Source organism: Phacochoerus africanus, chromosome 9, assembly GCF_016906955.1.
Source record: "Phacochoerus africanus isolate WHEZ1 chromosome 9, ROS_Pafr_v1, whole genome shotgun sequence".
Lineage (NCBI taxonomy): Eukaryota > Metazoa > Chordata > Mammalia > Artiodactyla > Suidae > Phacochoerus > Phacochoerus africanus.
In genome coordinates this window covers 100,693,352-100,715,332 of record NC_062552.1, presented here as the reverse complement: position 1 = coordinate 100,715,332, position 21,981 = coordinate 100,693,352, and the positions used below count along the sequence as shown (strand labels likewise).

The window sequence follows — 21,981 nt, the reverse complement described above, 5'->3', positions numbered from 1 at the left end:
GCCCCATGCCCCAGATCTGATCATTCTAAAATTCTTCCTTTCATTGGCCCCAAGCTTTTCCCACCCTCTGGAAGCCAGAAGTTCCCGGGACACACCTTCGTACAAAAACAGCATCACTGACAGGAGCAGCACCAGGCAGGGACTATGTGCAGAAAAAGCAGGCTGAGTTTCGGCCTGGGCGGCATCAGGCCTGTCACCAGGAGCCAGGGCATACTAGCACCCAGCTCTGCCCACTCACCCTCACAGACCCCTGTTCCTAGGAGGAGACCTCATCTGTTCTGACCAACCTCGGGCATCGCATACCCATGTGGCCCATCAAGTGCAAAACCTGAAATTTTAAGAGTCGTCCCACCTCTCCCCAGTCCATTCCAGAAATAATACAAGCCCCCCACAAAAATGCAGGTGTCTGTTGGTGTCTGAACAGGCTTCCCACGGGTAGGGCCAATTTCTCCAGAAGTGCAGCCTGCCAGGCTTGAGGGGCTCACTGGAGGAAGCTGGGGCGCTTCCCTGGTTGGCTGGGGACATTCTATGGCTTTCAATACTAATGACAATCACAGGGCTGGAAACTTGCACAACGTCAGTGACCAAAAGCAGTACAGAAGCAGGAACCCTGTTTGCGAACATTTGCCCTTTAATTTGCATTTAAAATCAGTTTCTTTAAATATTTTAGTTACAAGTTCTGAATAGTGAAGACATAGTAGATGCTGCAGGCACTCAGTACTGGCTCCCATCCATTCCCCCCACCCCAACCCCCAGGTCTTGCATCTTTGCTCGAGATACAAACAGACACTACACTGAATAAATGGCTCCCAGTGTCAAGGCTGGCAGCCTCAGGCCTGGATGCAAGTGCATACAAAGCCACGAAACCCAGGAACTTCCACAAGGTGTGTGCATTTACCCATGCTCCGAGGAATTCCAATGACTGTGCCCAGACCTCCGAGGTGACACTGGTCATTTCCCCACTGTGTACTAGCATCTTGGGAGCTGGTTTCCACCACCATCCATCCTTCCCCAGACCTGTGTTCTGGAGAGGAAGGGCTGAGGCCCCACTACCCAAGGGCTACGATGCAAGAACAGAACTGCCTCTTTAGCCCACGGGCTACACCAATGGAATTTAAAAGCTCAAGTCAATCTGAGCCAGTTCACAGGAAGCCTCCTTCACTCCAATCTCTACCAGGCACCATCCAGCCTTTGGTGGTGACATGTTTTGTCTCACTGCCAAGATGTGCTAGAATCTGCTCTAAATGAGAACAATGTGGTAGGATGGTTCCTAGCTAGCAGCCTAGAAAGGGTGGTGCAGCCACAGCCGTGTGTGTCTGTGCCAAAATGGGTCTTTCCTGGTGCAAAGTCAGGATGTGAGGGCAAGCCTCCATTCTGCTCCTGTCTCATTTACAAAATAGGACCTCAGAATCTGCCCTCTTCCCCTCTCAACACTGCCTACCCATCCCTCCCCCCACCAGGTCCCCTGGGCTGTGCTTCCCGGAAGAGGTAGTAGAGGCAGCCTGAAGTCAATGCCAGTTGAGAACGCGGTGCCATTTAGGAAGCAAAGCAGCACCTCTTGCCTGTGGTCAATACCTCCACCCAGGGGGAACCGAGGGAGGACGTGCACAGCCAGGACAGAGGCTGCTCTGAGCCTGGGAGACACAGCTCCCTCCTGGGAGTCTCGAGAACAGACTTTAAAAAGACAGAAACTTAGTCACATGGTCCCTCCCTGGCAGTTTCTCTCCAGTATACTGGCGCCGGGGAGAAACAAAATCATCTCTGCGGAGGGCTAATGAAGGAAAGGCGGAAATATTAACGGCATCTGTTAAGGCTCTCTCTCTCCCTCAAGCCTAAGGAAATAAGATATTCGAGCGTAAGAGAAGGGTGCAGAGAGGGAGAGAGCCCGGCAGGAGACACCAAGAAGAGGCCTGTGACTGCTGGTTACATAGTGCCCTGGTTTCCTTGCTTGAGGCCAACAGCATATGCCTGTCTGTCATCAGGCTAACCTGGGGCCATGAGGGGACAGGGAGAAGACTGGTTTTCAGTTCCTGCGTGGTTGACATGTAGGGCGCATGGCTTCCTCCTAAAGGTCCAGTAGGAGGACTCTGGGATCCTCTACTGCTGCCTTGATTTTGCGGAGGAAAGTTACGGCCTCTCTACCGTCGATCAGCCGGTGATCATACGTCAGGGCCACGTACATCATGGGCCGTATCTCCACCTACAGAGAAGAGAGGTTGACAGGTCTGTCTGCAGCAGGGCAGAGACAGCCCCGCAGCAGGGATGACCAAGCAGAGGGAGCAAGCCCTAGCTTAGAGCAAAGCTCCCACACTCAAAAACAAAGCTTAATCCAGGAAAATAGGAGTCTCCTTAGATCTGCCTTAAAAAAAAAAAAAAAAGACAACATGCTCTGCACTTTCTGTTGTCTGCTCCCTACAGGGAAAGTTCCTCTTCAGTTCTGCTGCCTGCAATTTCTTCTTTAGGGTTATAATATAAAAAAATTTTTTTTCTAAACCTGGGATCCACAGATTCTCTCAAACTGTATGCCAAGTTGGGTATATGACTATTTTCAGGGGAGAGCTATGATTTTGGGTTCAAAAAGGAGAGATCCGAAAAGGTTCTAGGAGTTCCTGTTGTGGCACAGCAGAAACGAATTCAACTAGGAACCATGAGGTTGCGGGTTCCATCCCTGGCCTTGCTCAGTGGGTTGGGGATCGGGCGTTGCCATGAGCTGTGGTGTAGGTCACAGGCATGACTTGGATCTGGCATTGCTATGGCTGTGGCGTAGGCTGGCGGCTGTAGCTCCAATTGGACCCCTAGCCTGGGAACCTCCATATGCCATGGGTGCAGCCCTGAAAAGCAAAAAAAAAAAAAAAACAAAAACAAAAATAAAAAAAAACAAACAAACAAAACACAAAAAAACCAAAAAGGTTCTAGACACAGAGGTCCCAGAAACATTATCCTACCAACGAATCTTCCAGGGCAGGCTCAAGACCCTTTGACATCATTCCCTGAGCTTCCAGAAAACCTCTAAGCCTTATCATACAACTTAGCAGCTTATAGACAGCTCTGCATTGCTGTGCTGTTTCCCAGGGGCAAGGAGCACGTCTTAAACTGCGTCCCCCACTCCCTACAGCACCTAGAGAATGAAGCTTGTTGACTGGTCCCAGATGAAGGAGCAGGCTTTTCTCAGCTCAATGGCTCTCAAACGTTAACATACATCAGAATCATTTCTGCTGTATAGCCCCGGGAACTAGATCTAGTCCCTTGGGATGGAACCTGATGGAGGATAATGTGAACAAAAGAATATACATATCTATGCATGGCTGGGTCACTTTGCTGTACAGCAGAAACTGACAGAACACTCAACCAGCTGTAATGGACAAAAAAAATCATAAGAAAGAAAAACAAGACTCATCTGTACCTTCTGCTTCCCTAGGTCTGGGGAAGGGATCCAAGAATTTGCATTTCTAACAAGTTCCCAGATGCTGCTGCTCCATGCACAATTTGAGAATCAGTGCCTTAGCTATTAATTACAAACTATAAGAGATGCAATCTATGCCTGAAATTATAATGACTCTTTTATAATGAGCATTTAGTTAGACTTCCCTCTGCTCATCGCCTAACTGCCAGGACCTTAACAGTGATGGTCCTTACCTTGCCGCCCACGGCCACTGGCCTATCAACAATGGCGTGCATGCCCAGGATGGCAGACTGCGGGGGGGTTGATGATGGGCGTTCCAAAGAGGGAGCCGAAAACACCTCCATTGCTGATGGTGAAAGTGCCACCATCCATATCTTCAATAGCAAGTTCATTCTTTCTGGCCTAAAAGAGATTTTATAATTGAAAGATAAGGTCAGCACAGCTTTCTTTACCCAAAAGAAGTCCAGAAGGATCTGAGGTCAACAGTCCAAGTTCTGGCTGTAACATGAAAGCGGTCAGCTGAGATGCCTGGGACTAATGCTCCACCAGAGGAAAGGACTCCAGGACCTTTTCTTTTCTGAGTAGATTTCATCTCATGAGATCTGCAGTCACAAGAGCACGAAAAGCTCCACCAGTTATCAGTGCTTTGGCTCTCGCTTGTGACGGGTGTTCTCAAGGGCCAGGTGCTCCTTGCAGAATAAACAGAGGCTCCAGCTCCCTGGGCGCCGCTCACTGGCCCAGCCTCCCCAGGCTCTCCTCCCTGACGTGACCAGCAGCTCCTACACATCTTTCTTTCTACTTTACCTTCTCTCCCAGTTCACTGATGGTTCGCTCAATATCGGCGTAATTCATAGTTTCCACATTCCTGATGACGGGAACCACCAGACCCTGATGAGGGTGAAAAGCTGTTTTCAGTTGCAAATAGTAAGTACCCTTTACAGTTATAACTCCCTTAGTTCAAGCCAATGGTTTCCCCTTCCCAGAATATCTTAATCACCCAATGTGATTAACAGAGTCCAAGATATTTAGGCTTGACATTAAGATTGGAGAATGTGGTGTGGTCAAAAACACGTTACTCTTCGAGTACCGGCCTTCTAAAAAGACAGAATTACAGAAATGATGTCTCCTGCGTGTCTGCTTCCTCACACAGGTGAGAGTCAAAGACCAGAGCTCCCCACTTCCTGCCCCAACATACCCGAGGGGTGGCCACTGCGACGCTGATGTCAATATAGTCCCTATACACCACCTCTTTGGTTGTATCATCAATCACTATGAGAGAGAAAACACACATTACATACAACTCCCCAGGCCCAGGCTAATGAGGAAACAGCTGCATTAGTGGAGTAAAAATCCACAGTGCTTGGTACAGTGTGGGCTGATCAACCAGCATGAAGACCTAGCTGGCACTCCACTTACTCCCATGCCAACCAATCATAACTTCTCCCAAGTGTCCTGGCTAAGCACCAGTATAGAGCATCCATTTCCATGGCAGCCTCCAGAAGGATCAATGCACTGGCTGACAGAGAAAAGTCATGTGCCCAGGTTCTTGCTAGCTAGCTCTACCCCAGCCCTCCCTCAGCTAGGCTTAAAAAGTGCTCAAAAAAGAGCAAGTTGGTAAAGGAAGTTGGTGGGGGGGGTGGGATGCCACCCATTCTGCTGCCTACTCTCAACAAGGGGTGAGGGAAGCCTCTTTCTAGAAAACTCAGGCAGAAGCAGGGTGAGCTGGCTTTAATATGTTAGCCTGAGAGAGCAAACCAGCCGCTGAAAATTTAGCTCTGGTGGTCATGAGAAAACACAGGCTTGGGAATCTCTTCCATAGAAAGTCTATATTATATTCAGATAAGACACCCCTGAAAAGTATGTAAAGTGAGAAGGAAGCCAAGGGAAGTCTGAGAAATGCCTACATGTGTGGGAAGGCAGAGAGATGGAGAGAGTCATCGGGAAGCGTAGGAAGAATGGAGGCAATAAGGAGGTCTGCGTTTGGTGAGACAAAGACGGCCTTTCTACCTACCGACGGCACACCACCTGATGGAAGGGACTGGGATTTCTATTTCTAGATCTTTAGGGGCCCTGCCCTGCTAAAGGCTGCAGAGGTGCCACAGTCCTCTAATCTTCCAGGGAACAGAGAACTGTCTCAATAGGAAAGAGAACTCCTTGTTAGGTCAACATTTCAATGACGTATGTGAGCAAAAAGTAAGGAAAACGAGCACCAAATCCATGATAGACGGGCCAAGCCAAGGCCTCACAAATGAGATCCACTGACCAGAAATCAAAGGTCATCCTGGAGCTATGCTAAGTGTGGAAGTCAGGACCCAAGATAACAGGGCTCGTGGGAGGGCGGGTAGCAGCCAGAACATGAGTTTCCACTCTGACATGAGAGGCCTGGAGAGCTGGGCTGGCTCAAAACTGCCTGTTGCCAGAGCAGCTGCCAAGCTACGCACTGAGAAGAGAGCCTGTTCTGTACAGCTAGCAGGGAGAGAGCCATCATGATGCCCATTCAGAGGTGAGCCAAGAAATCCCTGAGGATGGAGTTCCTGTTGTGGAGCAGCGGAAACAAATCCAACTAGTATACGTGAGGATGCGGGTTTGATCCCTGGCCTCGCTCGGTGGGTTAAGGATCCCGCATTGCCATGAGCTGTGGTTAGGTCGAAGACGAGGCTCAGATCCCACAGTGCTGTGGCTGAGGTGTAGGCTGGCAGCTGTAGCCCTGATTCGACCCCTAGACTGGGAACTTTCATATACCACAGATGTGGCCCTAAAAAGCAAAAAAAAAAAAAAAAAAAAAAAAAAAAAAAGCAAAAAAAGAAAGAAAAGAAATTCCTGGAGTTCCCGTCCTGGCGCAGTGGTTAACGGATCCGACTAGGAACCATGAGGTTGCGGGTTCGATCCCTGGCCTTGCTCAGTGGGTTAAGGATCCGGCGTTGCCGTGAGCTGTGGTGTAGGTCGCAGATGTGGCTCGGATCCCTCGTTGCTGTGGCTCTGGCGTAGGCCGGTGGCTACAACTCCGATTCGACCCCTAGCCTGGGAACCTCCATATGCTTCGGGAGTGGCCCAAGAAATAGCAAAAAGACAGAAAAAAGAAAAAAAAATAAAAAAAAGAAAAGAAATTCCTGGGAAGGTACTCAGTTTTCACACGTATGAAATAAGAAGCCTTAGTCTGCTGACCTCCATCTTTGTGGCTGCATGTGTGGGAGCAGATCTGTGTTGATACACATACCTCCCAGGAGCTCTGGGATTCTGGCCACCCCAAACTCACCTGCATTTACAACAGGCTGCTCCTGCAAGGCGAAGGCTGAGGCCTTCACAAATGCCGACATGAAGCCTAGTTTGAGGTTATGTTTCTTCAGAAAAGCTTCTTTGTGCCGAGCCCTCATGTCCTGGATGTTACTGCAAAAACACATTACAAAACAAACTGACCACGAAACGAAGCCCTAATTTTGATTTTCATACTGGTTCCTAACGCCATGTACACAACTGAGAAAGCTTTTTTCCCTTACTCTGGACCATCCACCTAAGTTCAAGTTCAAGTTTTGACCACTAGAGGTCAACACAATCAATAACTTTATTCCTTTACAAAATCTGGATCCAAAGGAATGAGACCCAGTCCGTCTTTAAAGTAGACTGTGACCTTCCAGAAGTCACAGATTTCGTAGACAATATGAACAGGAGATCACACCAACATCCTCACCCTGGGTAACAAAGATACTCCTAGCTACACTAAAACCATGAGCATCTACCCTGAAAAAAAAAATTGTTTTTAAGCATAAACAAAGTCCACAAAATAAACACTATTCTGTTTATTTCTTGTTTCATTTATTTTCAAAATACCACCAAACCTGATTATGACTTCCTTGTGACCTTACTCCTGACTAGTGAAGACAAAACAAAACACCCAAGACAAAAGACAACCAAATAAAACCCCCAAACCCTACAGGCGTATGGGTTTCATGTGAGCAAAAGCAGTCCTGACTCTTTATGGATGGGTAGACTCCAGTGTTATTTCAGGCTCATGAGACAGTCAGTAGATTCATTCATCTCCCCAGAGTTAGCACTTCTAGCCACTTGTTCCTTCAAACAGGTACTAACACCCATCACAAGTGGGAGTCAGAGCAGGGCACCAAGATACAAAGATAATAAAAGATATAGTTCTTGCCCTTAAGATTAGTTTGATGCATGTGGTTTCCCCAGTACTTAGAAAACTGACCATGTGCGGACCTGAGCTTTTGAAGTACAAGCAGCCAAAGCCTCTGAGAAGCCTTTGCAATAAGAACAGCCTTTGCTCTTTGGGGCTGGTTTTTCACATACATACAACATATGTACTGCAGACTTAGTGGGAAATGGCTTTCCCAGCATTCTGCTGCAGAAACCTCTGTATTTATGGGAATACAGTTCCGTGATGGAAATTGAATTTAACTTTATCTCAGGCCCAAATGCTCGGTTCTCCCTTTCTCCCTATAATGGCCTAATTTGACATTAGCACGAAAGATAAGATGCTATAACTTTAACTCCCCCCTTTAGACCTTTTGTTTTTGAAAAAGGAAGTTTTCCTAGGGGGACTGACTGAGTTTAAAATGTTTGTTTTCCTGAGTCTAACCTCATTTAGTGCTAGGATTACCACCCTAAAGACATTACTGGTTCCCAAGACACAAGAGCTGCAGAAGGGGGAAAGAGAAGTGATAAACATCTCTGCTCTCAAAACTGCCCAAATGCTATTGTCTGGTCATTAAGTAGTTTCTATTTCAGAGCTCTGCCCTTGGAGGCAGAGGCTGGGACAACAGGGAAGAGGAGAAGGTCTCAGAAAGGTCCCTTATGGGTTAGCTGATCAGCACAAGACCCAAAGGGCACTCAATCTAAACCAGATTACTGACTGCAGCGAGACCCCAGGCCATCATTAAGTGACACTTCGATTAGCTGCTGAAAGGAGATCCAGCTATTGCACTTTCCTTCCAATCAAAGCTGCTGGACCAACTGCATCTTTCAAGGCACAAATATTTACATGTTTTGTCTTAAGGAATTGGGTAGAATTTCAAAGCCCAATTCAATTTGTGTACAATTTGGCCCTAATGCACTGAAACATAAGCTGCAGTCTTTGTGGTTCATTAGTCAAGGTCTTTCTCTACATCCTATGGATAGGAAAGAAATGGTCAGCTTGAATGACATCCAGTCTTCAGGAAGCTTCCCAATAGAACGTAAGACATCTAGTGAAATGGGCCATAGAACCCTACTGTGAACAATGCCACAGAAACCATTCCCGTATCTATACTTTTCAGACCCCTGCCAAAGGAAACCAATTTCCCTAATGCAACGTAGATTCTTAGCACATTGAACACCTGGGACAAAGGAAGCAAAGAGATGACCTAAAGACTTGATTTTACGTCCTGTACTAAATATGAACTCTTACCCTGGCACTTAAAACACTCTGAAATATAGATCCAACTTTCTTTACCATTCTTTCCTACACTTATTCTTCATGTCGGTTACTTCTCAAATGCGTCTTGTATTTTCCTATCTGTGCCAGGTTCATACTGTTAACAGCTTCAGAACAGCCTTTCTGACTACGTCAAAATGCTGGTCATTCTTTAGGGCCTATTAGAAATCCCCGCCGTGGCACAATGGGATCAACAGCGTCACGAGAGCACTGGGATGCAGGTTCCATCCCCAGCCTGGCACCGTGGGTTAAGAATCTGGCATTGCTGTAACCTGCAGCTTAGGTGGCAAGTGTGGCTGGGATCTGATCTCTGGCTCAGAAACTCCTTATGTCATGGGGTGGCCAAGAAAAGGGAAAAAAATTTAATAAAAGGCCTGTTAATAATCTCTTTCCTCCAGGAAGCCTTTCCTGACCCCACCCTCCCCATCTATGCGCCTCATCACCTCAAAAACAAATGATCTAATTCTCTCCTCCACGTCATACTTTTTGTATCCTTCTGATACGTATTTTTCTAGATTTTGTCTTTTGTAGGACTACACTCGCGGCATATGAAAATTCCTAGGCAAGGGGTTGAAACCAAGCTGCAGATGCCGGCCACAGCCACACCAGAACCGAGCCACACACATCTGCAAACTATGCCATAGCTCACAGCAATGACGGATCTTTGACCCACTGAGCAAGGCCAGGGATCGAACCCACACCCTCATGGATACCAGTTGGGTTCTTAACCCACTGAGCCATGAGAGAACTCCTATTTTTCTAGATTTTGTATTTATCCAAACCAGACGGTAGCCTTAGGAGGGAGGGGGGGTTCTTTCTCACTCATCTTTGCATCTCCCTTCGAATAGAGTATCTTGTACACAGTGAGTACTCAAAAAACACTTGTTGACTTTAACTACATTCTCTTCCCTACAATTGCTGATACCTATAACATCAAAGTCTTAAAGAAGATAAGTCAGGCAACAGTTAGTTCACTATAGAAATGGGTATACTCAATTAGCCCCTTTGGTTAATATTCTAAGGTTTTTCTTTAAAAGTTCAACTTGCTTTCCATTCCATTTCCAAAGCTGAGAAAGGCGAACGATATGACCAGCCCATTGTGAGTCGCTTGGGAACACACATAAGGAGCAGGCACAGTGAGAACGCAGGGGCGGTACCCTGCCCCTGGGAATGCTATCAAGTCTCCATCCCTAGAGGGAGCCTTTGTTGGCCTGGTGGCCATATCTCTAGTTGCCAACTTGACAGTAATCATTTGAGTTTAAGACTATTACCAGCCTCGCTGGTCAGAAATCACAAGATTTGGGTATACGAGTTTAAAAGGCTAAGTCTTTTAAGTCACAGAGGAGGAAGACATAGCATTAGGAAAGTCAATGAGGAAATGAAACCAACGGGTCCCTCTGTGAAGTCACTGAGCAGTGCAAAGAAGTACTTCTTTCCTGTTGGCTAGTTAGTGGTGGAATCAGCACAAAGTAAGGACTTGGGCAAGTTCACGTGTTCTCCAAGAAAAAGGGCACTGGGAGAAGGATGAGAGTTCTCACCTCATGTCAATCTCATTGAAAGTGGTGAGCATCGCGCAGGTGTTCTGGGCCTCCTTCAGACGCTGAGCAATGCGCTGCCGCATCCTGTTCATTTTCTCCTGAAAGGGAAAGTGGGACAGGTACTGACAACCTGGTCTTTGGACCTAGCCGTTCCTACATCATGTGAGGGAGCACTAGGCTTGCCCGGAGGGGATAATTAAGAACTACAGTATCTAAATACAGGAGCTCCATGTTTCCTCTTTCCTGTGGTGGCCTTGCTCCTCTGAGCAAGAACAAGGAAATGCAGACAAAAACTACTCAGATGTGCCTAAAGTTTGACCAAGAATAGAGGCCCAGGAAATGGTTTGATTTAAAAACCAAAACCAGTTTATGGAAAGGAAGAGCTAGCCAGTGCAAGAGTCATTACAGAAAAGCAGTTTCTGATACTAAAGACTTGCGTGAGAATATCTACTTGGGATGTACTCGTGCAATGGCAACTCACAGGCAACAAACTTTGGAGGCGATAGTATTTTCAGGGGGTGTTTTCTCAGGCAGAGGAACCCACACTCTTGACCATACTTCCTTGAGGTTTTATGTCTGCCCCTGTCTGCCACTGTACAGCCCTCAGCTAAGTATCCTGGAAGTACAGGAACAGAATTCACTAAACCACCTCTCCGAAGTGTGTGTTATCCTGGGAGGGAAGGGATGTGTTACTAGGCTACCATCCCCTGCATATATCTACTCGCCCCCGGCATCTAAGTAGTAGCATAACGGTGAGAAAAACCAACGGACAGGTGTTCATAAGACCTCAGGTTCTGGTCCTATCATTTGACAGTTACGTGACCGAAGAAGTCACTTCCTAAACTCAATTTCCTTGTCAAGGCCCAGAGAGTCAGCTGCCGGCCATTCAAAGGGAGGCACAGCATACCTACATTCCATTCAGCTCAGCACCATCGCTCAGCCTCTTTCTAGGAAGTGGTCCTCAGAGGCTTACCCGATGTTCTGAACGCAGACCCTTGACAGCTCCGGGCTCAGCTACTGGAGGGGCAGCAGTGGGTTTTACTGCAGACACTGAAAATGAAGACAGGGTACACTGCATCAGAAAATGAGACACAAACACATGAGTACATGCCGCTGCTTTCATACAGTACTGTCTCTTAATCTTCAAGAGACGCTGATGTGTACCAGTATCATTGCCACCTTACAAATGAGCAACTTGCTCCCAGAAGTTAAATAACTAGCCTAAAGTCACGGTGCTATAAACAGAAAGCTGGGATGCAAATCCAGGTCTTCTGATACTAAGTCTAGCCTTCTTTCTACAAAGTAGCAAATGGAGCCTGTTTAGAGCCATGATTTTGCCCTGTGAGGGAACATGACATCAGAGATGTCCTTCTCTCACATAAAGACACATGGAGGCGGAGGCTTACCAGGTTTGCTAGTAAGAGGTTGTGGGGGCGAGGGCACTGGTGGCATCTGAGTGGGGATAGATGCTGCAGGGGGAGGAGGAACCGCTGACACTGCAGGTTCTGCTTTTGGGGCTGCAGCAGCAGGAGCTTCAGCTGGCTTGGCCTTAGCAGGAGCAGCTGGAAAACAAGAAAAAGAGATGCCATTGGCACTATCTGGAAAGGAAAGCAACCATATTGCAGGCACCATGCAGCATTTAGCAGCAAAAGCTCTATCTCTAATCAATTAACAAATGCTTCCTGAGTACTTGCTATATATGTAAGGCTAAGAGATACACAGACTGATACAAGGCTCTATCCTCCTATTCCTCAGGGCTTCTAGATGTCCTACATTAGGCAACTGACTTAATTCAGCTGCCTTCCCGGGTTCACAAATATCTATTGATCAAATTCAGGAAGTACTTTCTAAGCACCAAGTTCATGGTAAAGTAAACTTCAAAACAAAAGGAACCCAGGCAATTTAAGATGTTGAAACAAATACATAGAAGCAACACATTTCTGATTACAGTAATACTGAGCATCTCTTCAATTTTAACATCACATGTGGAAGAATACTCTTAACTATTAAAAAATATAAGTTCTGAGGACACATTTAGAATTAAGACTTCAAAGCACTTCCTCTAGGATAACTCTCACAAACCAAAGAGTTAGTCAAGCAATCAATTCACAACTTTAAATATTTATTTTGATTTACCCATTAGGATATCACATCTGGGTTTATACTGAAATTCAAATAACGTTCTCTTAAGGAACGCTCAGAGGGTGAAACTCTCCCCCTAGAACAATCAATCTTACTCCCTTGCCTTCAGCTCCATGTTCTTTCCATCCTGGGTTTTTGGTCTCACCCAGATCAATCTTAATGATGCAATCTACCATCTCTCTGCTTAACTATGTTAACAACGAGAAAGAAACAGACTTTTTTGCAGTTACAGCTTTGAGAACCAAAGTTATTTTCTTTTCTAATTTCTAATACTGACTAAAAGATCCAGCACAAATTCATTTCCTTATTTCAACCTTCCCCAAAAATGTTATGAGAGAACAGATGTGGAAAAAAACACCAAATTCTCCATAACAGATAGGAAGAAATATTGCTTCTTCTCACTTGAGAATAGTGGCTTCCAGCCCTGGCTGTGTATAAGAATCATTTGGAGAGCATTTAAAAAAAAAAAAAAAAAAGGCGCTAAGATAACCAGGATCTGATAGCCCCAGATTTAACATATCAGAACTCCTGGGACACAGAGTCTAGGCGCTTGTATTATTTTTAAGGCCCCCATGTGACTCGGATGCCAGGCTGGGGGGGGGAGGGGATGTAAATCATTGTCCTTAGAATCTTCATTTCTATTTAAGAAAAAGTCCCACGAAAATGCAGAGAATTATGAGGTTTATCTTTTTAATACCCTTTTCTTCTAGAACGTGACGTTTAAAGTTCACTCTATATGAATGTTTCCCCTCTTACTGCCTCACTAAATGCAGAGGGAATGCCAAATGGTCTTTGAGGTACCAAGGAATTAGAATATTATGCTCAGCCCCAATTCCAAGGGGGAACACTGGAGACCTTGACAACCAGGAGAACTTCTTTACCGCCAGTTTTCCTGAGTGTGAAAAGAGGAGTGCCTCCTTCTACTTTTCCCCCATCGGGTACCAAAAGAGCTTCAATCACGCCATTTGCTGGTGATGGAACCTGCACAGATGTCTTGAAAAGGAAGACAGATGGAGAAAGAGTCCAAATTTTTACTCAGCATTAGCAAATTAATTGTATAGAATCTCAAACATGTCACAAGAGTTGCAACAGATGTACAAGACCCTGCATATAGAAACACTGAGGTCACACTTTCAGAGTAAGAGTAATGACAAGTCAACACTACTGTGAAGATTCACCCTTCTGCCCTTTCTCAGAAACATTAAAACAAGATTCAGTTAATGTGTTTCCAAGTGATACACGAAAAACAACTGGAAACAGCTCACACACCCACACACAAAAGCTATAAAACTAAAGTTACTAAAGTACTATAAAGTATAATACATATACCTAGAACAATCTAAAATTAAACTTTAATGCTTTTTCTTTTTTTGTCTTTTTAGGGCCGGAGGTGTGGCATATTGAAGTTCCCAGGCCAGGGGTCGAATCAGAGCTATAGCTGCCAGTCTACACCACAGCCACAGCAACATGGGATCCCAGTCACATCTGTGACCTACACCTCAGCTCACAGCAATGCCGGATCCTTAACCCACCGAGTAAGGCTAGGGATCGAACCTGCATCCTCATGGATACTAGTCAGGTTCATTACTGCTGAGCCATGACAGGAACTCCTAATGCTTTTTCTTTTTAATAAGCTCTTCAAACACTTTTACAACTGAAGCAGTCAAAAATTATTTGGGGAGGGGGCTCTTTTTTTTTCCTTTTTTCTTTTCAGGGCCACAACTGTGCCATATGGCAGTTCCCAGGCTAGGGGCTGAATGAGAGCTGCAGCTGACGGCCTATGCCACAGCCACACCAGACCCAAGGCCATCTGCAACCAATGCCTCAGCTTGCGGGCAATGCCAGATCTTTAACCCACATCCTCATGGATACTAGCTGGGTTTTTAACCCACTGAGCCAAAACAGGAACTCCTCAAAAATTATTTTTAAATTTAACAGTTAAGTCCCTGTTCCTTCTATTAGGTTAAGAAACCAAAGGAAGACCATGAAAAGTTGGCAGTAATATAGCACAAGCCTACCTTGTCAGTTTCAATCTCACAAACCACTTCATCTTCTGCAACCGTGTCTCCAACAGCTGAAATGACAGGCAAAGGCTACCTATTAGGGCAGGGGGGAGTGAGATGCTCCAAAATCCTTTCTGGCAGGTATGTTACAAGACCCCTTTCCTACAGGCCAGGAGAAGGTCGCTGCATGTAAAGAGGGGAGCAATAGGTTCCACTGATTACTGTGAGGGTAGGGGACGTAAAAGGGACATTTCAAAGGTATTTAAACCTAAAGAAGTGAGAGGACACTAAGTCTTACCTTTCTCCCACCTGACATCTCCTTCTGTGACAGATTCTGCAAATGCTGGGGTTTTGACTGTTATCACATCATCCTCTAGGAAAAGAGGTTAAAAACAAAACAAAACAAAACAAAAAAATCACACACAGTCCATATTTCTTTTCAATTTTTCTTGAATTAAATTCAGTCAATTATAGTTCTTCCCATTAAAACTCCATTCCCAAGAAGCAGGGAGCTGAAGGCAGATACTTACTGCACACAGCTGTAGTTCTGAAGAATCGAACATTCAAGACACTACTGTTGCTAATGCTACAAAACAAAAATAAAAGTAAACTTTAGCGGGTGATATTTCAGTCTAGATAAGGCACCTTGGGTCACCTTCCCTCTTTGTTTTATTTTTGCTTTTTAGGGCAGCACCCATGACATATGGAGGTTCCCAGGCTAGGGGTCAAATCGGAGCTAAAGTTGCCAGCCAACGCCATAGCAACACAGGATCTGAGCCACGTCTGCAACCTACACCACAGCTCACGGCAACACCGGATCCTTAACCCACTGAGCGGGGCCAGGAATCGAACCCACAACCTCATGGATACTAGTTGGATTCTTTTCCGCTGCATCACAATGGGAACCCACGTCACCTTCCCTCTTTACATCAGTGATTCCTGACTAGGAGTGCCCATCAGTGTTGCCTGGAGGAACTTTTTCAAAGCACACACATCCAGCCCCATTCCCAGAGATTCTGACTCAGAGGGTCTAGCACAAAGCCTGGATGACTTGGGTGCCTTAAACAGTGAGTTCCTTGGGTAAGATCAAGAGCCTGTGCTGCAGTGAAATGCCAGCTCTCACAGAGCAGACTTACGTTTGGGTCTTTGAAGATGAAGATAGCCATCTTAGTCCTTTGCATACCTACCAAAAGGACTTAAGCTTCCTGACTGGTTTTTCTTAACTTAAATCCAAGTAAAATACATTGTGCCCTCAGGGTACACACCAGTTGTCACATACACAAGAATTTTTGTCCGGAGGATTACAGATTTAGATCAGACAGGACAGCAAGATAAGCCAGTTAACAAGTAAAAAGGTGTTATGCACAAAACAAACAAAACCCCCCACAAACAAACAAAAACACCAAGAAAAACCATTAATAGTGGTTATCACTGGAGAGTGGCAGACGCAGATAATATATGGCACCTATGGTTATCTGTTACATACACATGCATTTTGGAAAAGTAATTTGATCTGATGGAGACTTTCACCTTCTACACTTCAAGGTTGTTTGAACATTCTACCAAAAGTTGCCTTTTGATTATTTTTACTTTTCTAACATCAAAATAACTATAAAGTCTATGTAAAAATCAAAGGAAAAAAACGTATGTTATTAAAAATTATAGGAGTTCCCTGATAGCTCAGTGGGTTAAGGATCTAGCATTGTCACACTGTCACTGCGTAGCAAAGGTTAATTCCTAGCCCAGGAACTTCTGCAAGTGGCAGCAAAAAAAAAAAAAAAGGAGTACAAAGTATTGTGTAAAGTTCAAAACCATACATAGGTACGTTTCAGGGCAAGAACTAACAGGTAACATGTAAATGCAGAGACTGCTCTTTGAGGACACTCGAGAACATGCAGTCCTGGCTGTCCCCAGGAGGAGGTACTTGGTGGCACCACAGAACAAGGATAAAATCTTCCCATGGATACTCTTTACTTTTGAATCATGTAAGCTATAAATAAACACATAAAAATCTTTTATTGTAAAACTGTATTTGGGTGTTCCCATTGCGGCTCAGTGGTAATGAACCCAACTACTCTCGGTGAGGATGTGGGTTCGATCTCTGGTCTCACTTAGCAGGTTAAGGATCCAGCATTGCCGTGAGCTGTGGTGTAGGTCGCAGATGTGGCTCAGATCTGGAGTTGCTGTGACTGTGGTGTAGGCTGGCAGCTGTAGCCCCAATTTAATCCCTAGCCTGAGAACTTCCATATGCCACGGGTGTGCCCCTAAAAAAAAAAATTTTTTTTTGGTTTAAGTAAAATGAGTATCTTATTCACAGAAAAGAGACAATGAACAACATAAAACTGTTATTAGAGTAATACTCTCATCCAAGGTGTAATCCTTATCCCTCAAAGTTTAGGGGTTTTTAAAAATAATTTACTTTAAAATGGTTATTTGTTGTGTTTATTATTGTTCGGAGATTTGTGGTTGCTCCAATTTTCATTTAAATTGCAGATGAGTAATATTGTGAATCTCCCTGAATAATTTTTAAATTATAAAAGTAATCTCACAGTAGATGTTCACAGTATGACACTTAGAAACAGCAAAAAGAACATTTACAATGGGATTATACCATACGGTAGAAAAGAGAACCATTTTATAACCTGCTTTTTCCCATCTATAGAATGAATAAAGCTTAACCAATCCCCTGTTATTTGGCCATTTTAAGAGAAATGTGGGTATGCTGGGCATTCTTCAGTATAGACTCCTAAAAATGGAATTGCTATATCAAAAGGTTCACTCAGTTCAAATACTTATGAATGCCAAACTGCACTCCAAAAATAACACAGGAACTCATACTTCTAGTAGTGTGTGCATCAGTTTCTCAATTAAAAAACCAAAAGACCAAACACTGTAATGCACAGTGAAGAAGGCGCTAATCTGCTGACCCTTCATTTTGAAGATTCCCCCTGTAGAGAAAGTAGCTTGACAGTGCTAGAGAGCATCCTCTTAGCACCACCCTGAAAACACTTGGAATGCATTAAGCAACACTCATAAGCAGAAGTTAACCTCAAACGCGCATGGGTGGCCTTTCTCCAAACCTTGCATTATGCAATAATAGAATTATAATTAGCAAGACTCTTTGCTTTTACTGTTTTTAAAGGGAGTAACTATGCAACCAAAAAGATGCTCTTAATCGCCGCAATAAATGTAACCTCCAGCTTTTCAGCTTCACTTGTATCCAACCAGAATATTTAGGAGCACCCCACTACATCTATTCTCATAAAAAGAGGGTTCCAGCTTCACCTTCATTATAATCTAAACACCTGAGGACAGGCACACTCCTGGTCCAGCACTTAACATGGAGCTGAAGCTCAAGCACATGTCATGAATTAACATCAAGGTTAGATCTAGGGACTCAACACAAACAGTCTGATTTCTAGGTTTGAAAGTCAATGAAGAAAGCAGACGGTCAAACTGATGTCTTTAAATACCCCGTGTCCACATATCTATGCTCCCCAGTGATACTTACACAATCTTCCTGCTGTCAGGGTAACCTGGTCCCTGACATAAGGAGATCCCTGCAAGAAACAAAACAACTCTTAACCAACTCTTTATCTTACACAGGATACCTGCTGGGAATGGAAAAGACGTCTGTTCACCCCCTAACTGAGATAGAGCAGGATCAACGGCAAGCAACAATAGCATCTTTATCAGAAAGTCCTGCTTCTTAAAACTTTTCCACCAAAGTAACTGTAATGGCAGAGAACAGGTATGTGGGACTGTGGGTGGGAAGGTGTTTGAGGAAGAAAGGGGAGAATTCTATCATCTTATTTACCTTAAAATTCATAAACTTTCATTATCCCTACATGTTTTCATAATAAAGGGCCTCTACTCTGCAAGTCTTCAAATACAACTGAAGCTTAAGAAAAACACATGATGGCTTATCTTGTGAAGACACAGCCTAATCAGAGAAGCAGTGGAAATGTTTGATCTGAGTTTGTTTCCCTGGTTATTTAAAATACACTGAGCTGGAAGTCTTGTTGCCTGTACCTCAGCAGCAAAGACTGGGCTACTTTAGGCCCAAGGACTCCAGCTGGTTCTAGGACTGAGCAAATCATTATCCCTTCTTTCAGTGTTTTGTCTTCCCCCCTCCCTGAGACCTTCCACTTTGGTCACACTCAACAAGGTGGGAGCTCCTTTCTGCCCCACCAACTGTCCTTAGCACGGATGACTGCATTTCCTCAATAACTAATCACTCTATCTGCTTCACCTGAATATATTCTCTCCTGGGTCTTACCTTTTCAGATCTATTAATAACTCTTTCTGAACCATGGGCACAGGAGCCATTGAACGGGAGACAATTCTCTCTTGTGCCCACCTCCATGACCAGTAGCCAATGACTACGCAGTAAAAACCCCAAGCATAGCATGTATTTTTGAGCTAGAACAGCCAGCCCATACCAACTTCTGGAATCCTAAGTCCAACTCAGAATTCATCTTATAGCAAGTTTCATTTGTACAGTGCTTTGGAGTTGATAAAAATCCTTCAGATAATGACCTCATTTTGATTTTCGCCTCACAGCTCCCTGAAGCGGAACAACCATCTGCCATGATCCCCATTTCATACACAAGAAAGGCTTCTGGAGGTTAAGTGACGAGCCCAAGGAGAAGTGCTGAACCACAATGTAAACCCCAAATACAAAGCTCTTCCCATTGTCCTGCTAGTCTCTAAAATGGAGAAAACCTTTACTGACATTTTTCAGGATTCCAAACTAAAAAGTTTATTACTGAGAGTCCTGAGCTAACATTATGCCAGGTGCCTATGACCTCATGACTCTTAGAATAAAGTCCAAAAACTTTACACATTCCTGCCCAGCCCTCCCAGACAGGCTTCCTTTCCATCTCTATGACGAGTCAAGTCTTCCTGCCTGAACCTCTGCACAAGCAATCCCCTTTGCCTAGAATATCGTTCTCTCAGCCAACTCCTATGGATTCTTCAAGACTTGGCTTAAATGTCACTCCTGTGGGGGAAGCCTTTGCTGATACTACCACTGCACTCTCCACGCTCCCAAGCTGGCTACTTCATCCCACCCTCTCATTACACTCCACTTCTCTTTCATAGTAGTTACAATGTAATTATGTCCTTCCATATGCATAAACATATATTTGTTGTCTCTCCTGGTAGCCCATAAGATCCTGGAGGGTAGAGACCATCTATATCCCTGTCACCTAGGACAGTGCCTGGCATGCAGTGACATTTTAATAAATAATTTATGCAGTGCATGAGTAAATGATAACCTGGTGGGTTAGGGGTTCAAGCTGAAGAGTAGGTAGGCCTGGCTTGACCAGTAGTTGTCCAAGTGACCTTGGTCAAAGCACTTAACCTCTCTTAGCCTTGAATGATACATGTGTAAAATAAAGAAAATTTCTCTTTTACTGTTTTTTAATGATTAACTGAAAAAAAGTACAGAAAGCACTCAGAACAATGCTTGGCACACAGAATGCCCATAATACGATCAACTCATTCAACAAATATTTGTATCATGTGTATAAAAAACCACTGGGATAAAACCTAAATTCTTTCTCCTAGTCTCGATACCTCGTGGCACTCTACCTCGTGGCACTCTCTCCCTTAACCAAAATGCTCTGGTCAAATCACCTTTTTTTTTCCAGTAACAAAATACTGCCAAGGTCTTTCCTTCCTCAGGGACTCTGCACATGCTATTCCTTTTCCCTCTCCTGCTCTTCATCACCCTGGCCTCTGTCACATCCTGTGGGTCACAGCTTTAGTGTCCTGCTTCATTTGTTTCCTTCTCAGCATTTAACCAAGATTCATGATAGTTCATTTGTTTAACAATTTACACCATGTCCTTCCCACTAGACTGTATGGTCTACGGTCTAGTACAAGGAGAACCACTCACTGCTGGATCCCTAATGAGTGCCTAGCACTGTGCCTGACACATTGCGGATACTGAGTAACTACGTGCTAAATGAATAAATGATGTTTGTTATTAAATAGCATCTTGTTTCATTCCTATCTATCTGAACACCATGCGGAGAAACACAGGCACCCCCATTTCCTCACATACGGCTCTGCCCAGGAGGAGAGCATTTTTAGGTGACAGCAAGGGCAGAACTTACCAGGCAGGGAACGTCTCCCTAGAGGGCAGTTCCCCTGTGGAGAAAGAAGACATTATCGACGTCACCCAGACGAAAGAAACAGCTTTCTCTCTTAAATACAGACTCAAAGCTGTCCCGGTGCTGGTGACAGGTGAAATCTCATGACGCCGAAAGCTAATGGCAACAGCCTAGGCGTGCTCTCAGTCCGTCAGCACGCTGGGCCTGCCAAACTATCTCAACTTTCCAACGGGGCTGATACCCACTGATTTTAACAGAGAGGAAACGGGCCCTTGGATCCCGTCGGAGCATTCCGTGGCGCCTCCTCCCCAACTCTTGAGTCTCGTGTCGGAGCGGGCGCGGCTCCTCCGCCCCGCGCGGAGGGTGGGGTACAGCAAGGGACCAGGCGCCGCCTGCCTCGGGCAGGCGAGGGGCTACTGGGCTCCGCAAAAGAACCCGAGAGCAACAGCGGCTCTCGGCCACCCAGCCCGCGGCCTCCGCGTCCCGATGCCCTTGGTGCCCGGCCTCGCCGGCGGGCCACGCCCCTGACCCCGAGCCGCCCGTCTGCCTGCCGGGGATTTTTCACCCGCCGGGGCCCCAGCCCGGCCGGACCGTACCTTCTGAAAGGCGGAAAGCGAACGGCTGAACGCCCGGGACACGCAGCGGGACCGGGACAGCATCGCGGCGGCGGCGGCGGAGCCGAGGGCGGGCGGACACCGGATATAGGGCCCGGCAACAACCGGAAGCAGGGCGGACCACGGCACCCGCAGCGCAGAGAGGGGTGTTCGGAACGAACCACTGACGGACGGGGGGGAAATCGACGGGCAGAACACAGCTGCCCTAACCTCAGCCCAGGTGTGCCCTCAGGGTGAACCCGCTGCGGCTAGGCGCCCCGGAACAAGTTGCGCTGCCTTCCGGCCGGGACAAATCCTCTGCAGGGTACCTATGACTGTCCCGCGATCCGGTCGCCCCGGGGTCCTTCCCTCCACGATCTTTCCGCAGAGCTGTCTCTGAGCGTGGCGCCCATCTCTCCTGGGTCCCCGGACACCCTGCTCTTCTTCCGCAGCGCTGCTGGAAAAGAGTGGAAGGCGTCAAGGGCTTCTAACTCGGACTTTGACAAACAAGCCTGCCTGATCTTACACTTGTGTGTCCTTAGACAAGAGACATTGCCTCCCTATGCCTCAAATTCCTCAACTATTAAAAAAAATAATAGTAATAAAAAGCAGTGATCACTTCCCTTTCTAACCTCGGAACAAAGAAACAACCCCAAGGAACCCTTTACCCATTACCCTTTAACCCAGCTGAAGACCTTCACCAAGTAGCCTTACTTCTGCATCCACATCTCCTGATCTTCCCTAGCCCCTATTCA

General features: G+C 45.6%; 1 protein-coding gene across 1 annotated transcript; it reads right to left on the bottom strand.

The window, feature by feature from the left end:
• Nucleotides 1-608: 608 nt before the first annotated feature.
• On the bottom strand, nt 609-21,355 carry DLST (dihydrolipoamide S-succinyltransferase). The gene is given in 16 exon segments (XM_047794712.1): nt 609-2,200; nt 3,637-3,702; nt 3,704-3,805; nt 4,208-4,291; nt 4,599-4,672; nt 6,660-6,790; nt 10,370-10,467; nt 11,343-11,419; nt 11,776-11,931; nt 13,393-13,504; nt 14,530-14,585; nt 14,813-14,887; nt 15,045-15,100; nt 18,026-18,074; nt 20,637-20,670; nt 21,230-21,355. Coding segments are annotated over 16 exon segments (1,368 nt in total). The 5' UTR covers nt 21,293-21,355; the 3' UTR covers nt 609-2,065.
• Nucleotides 21,356-21,981: the final 626 nt, after the last annotated feature.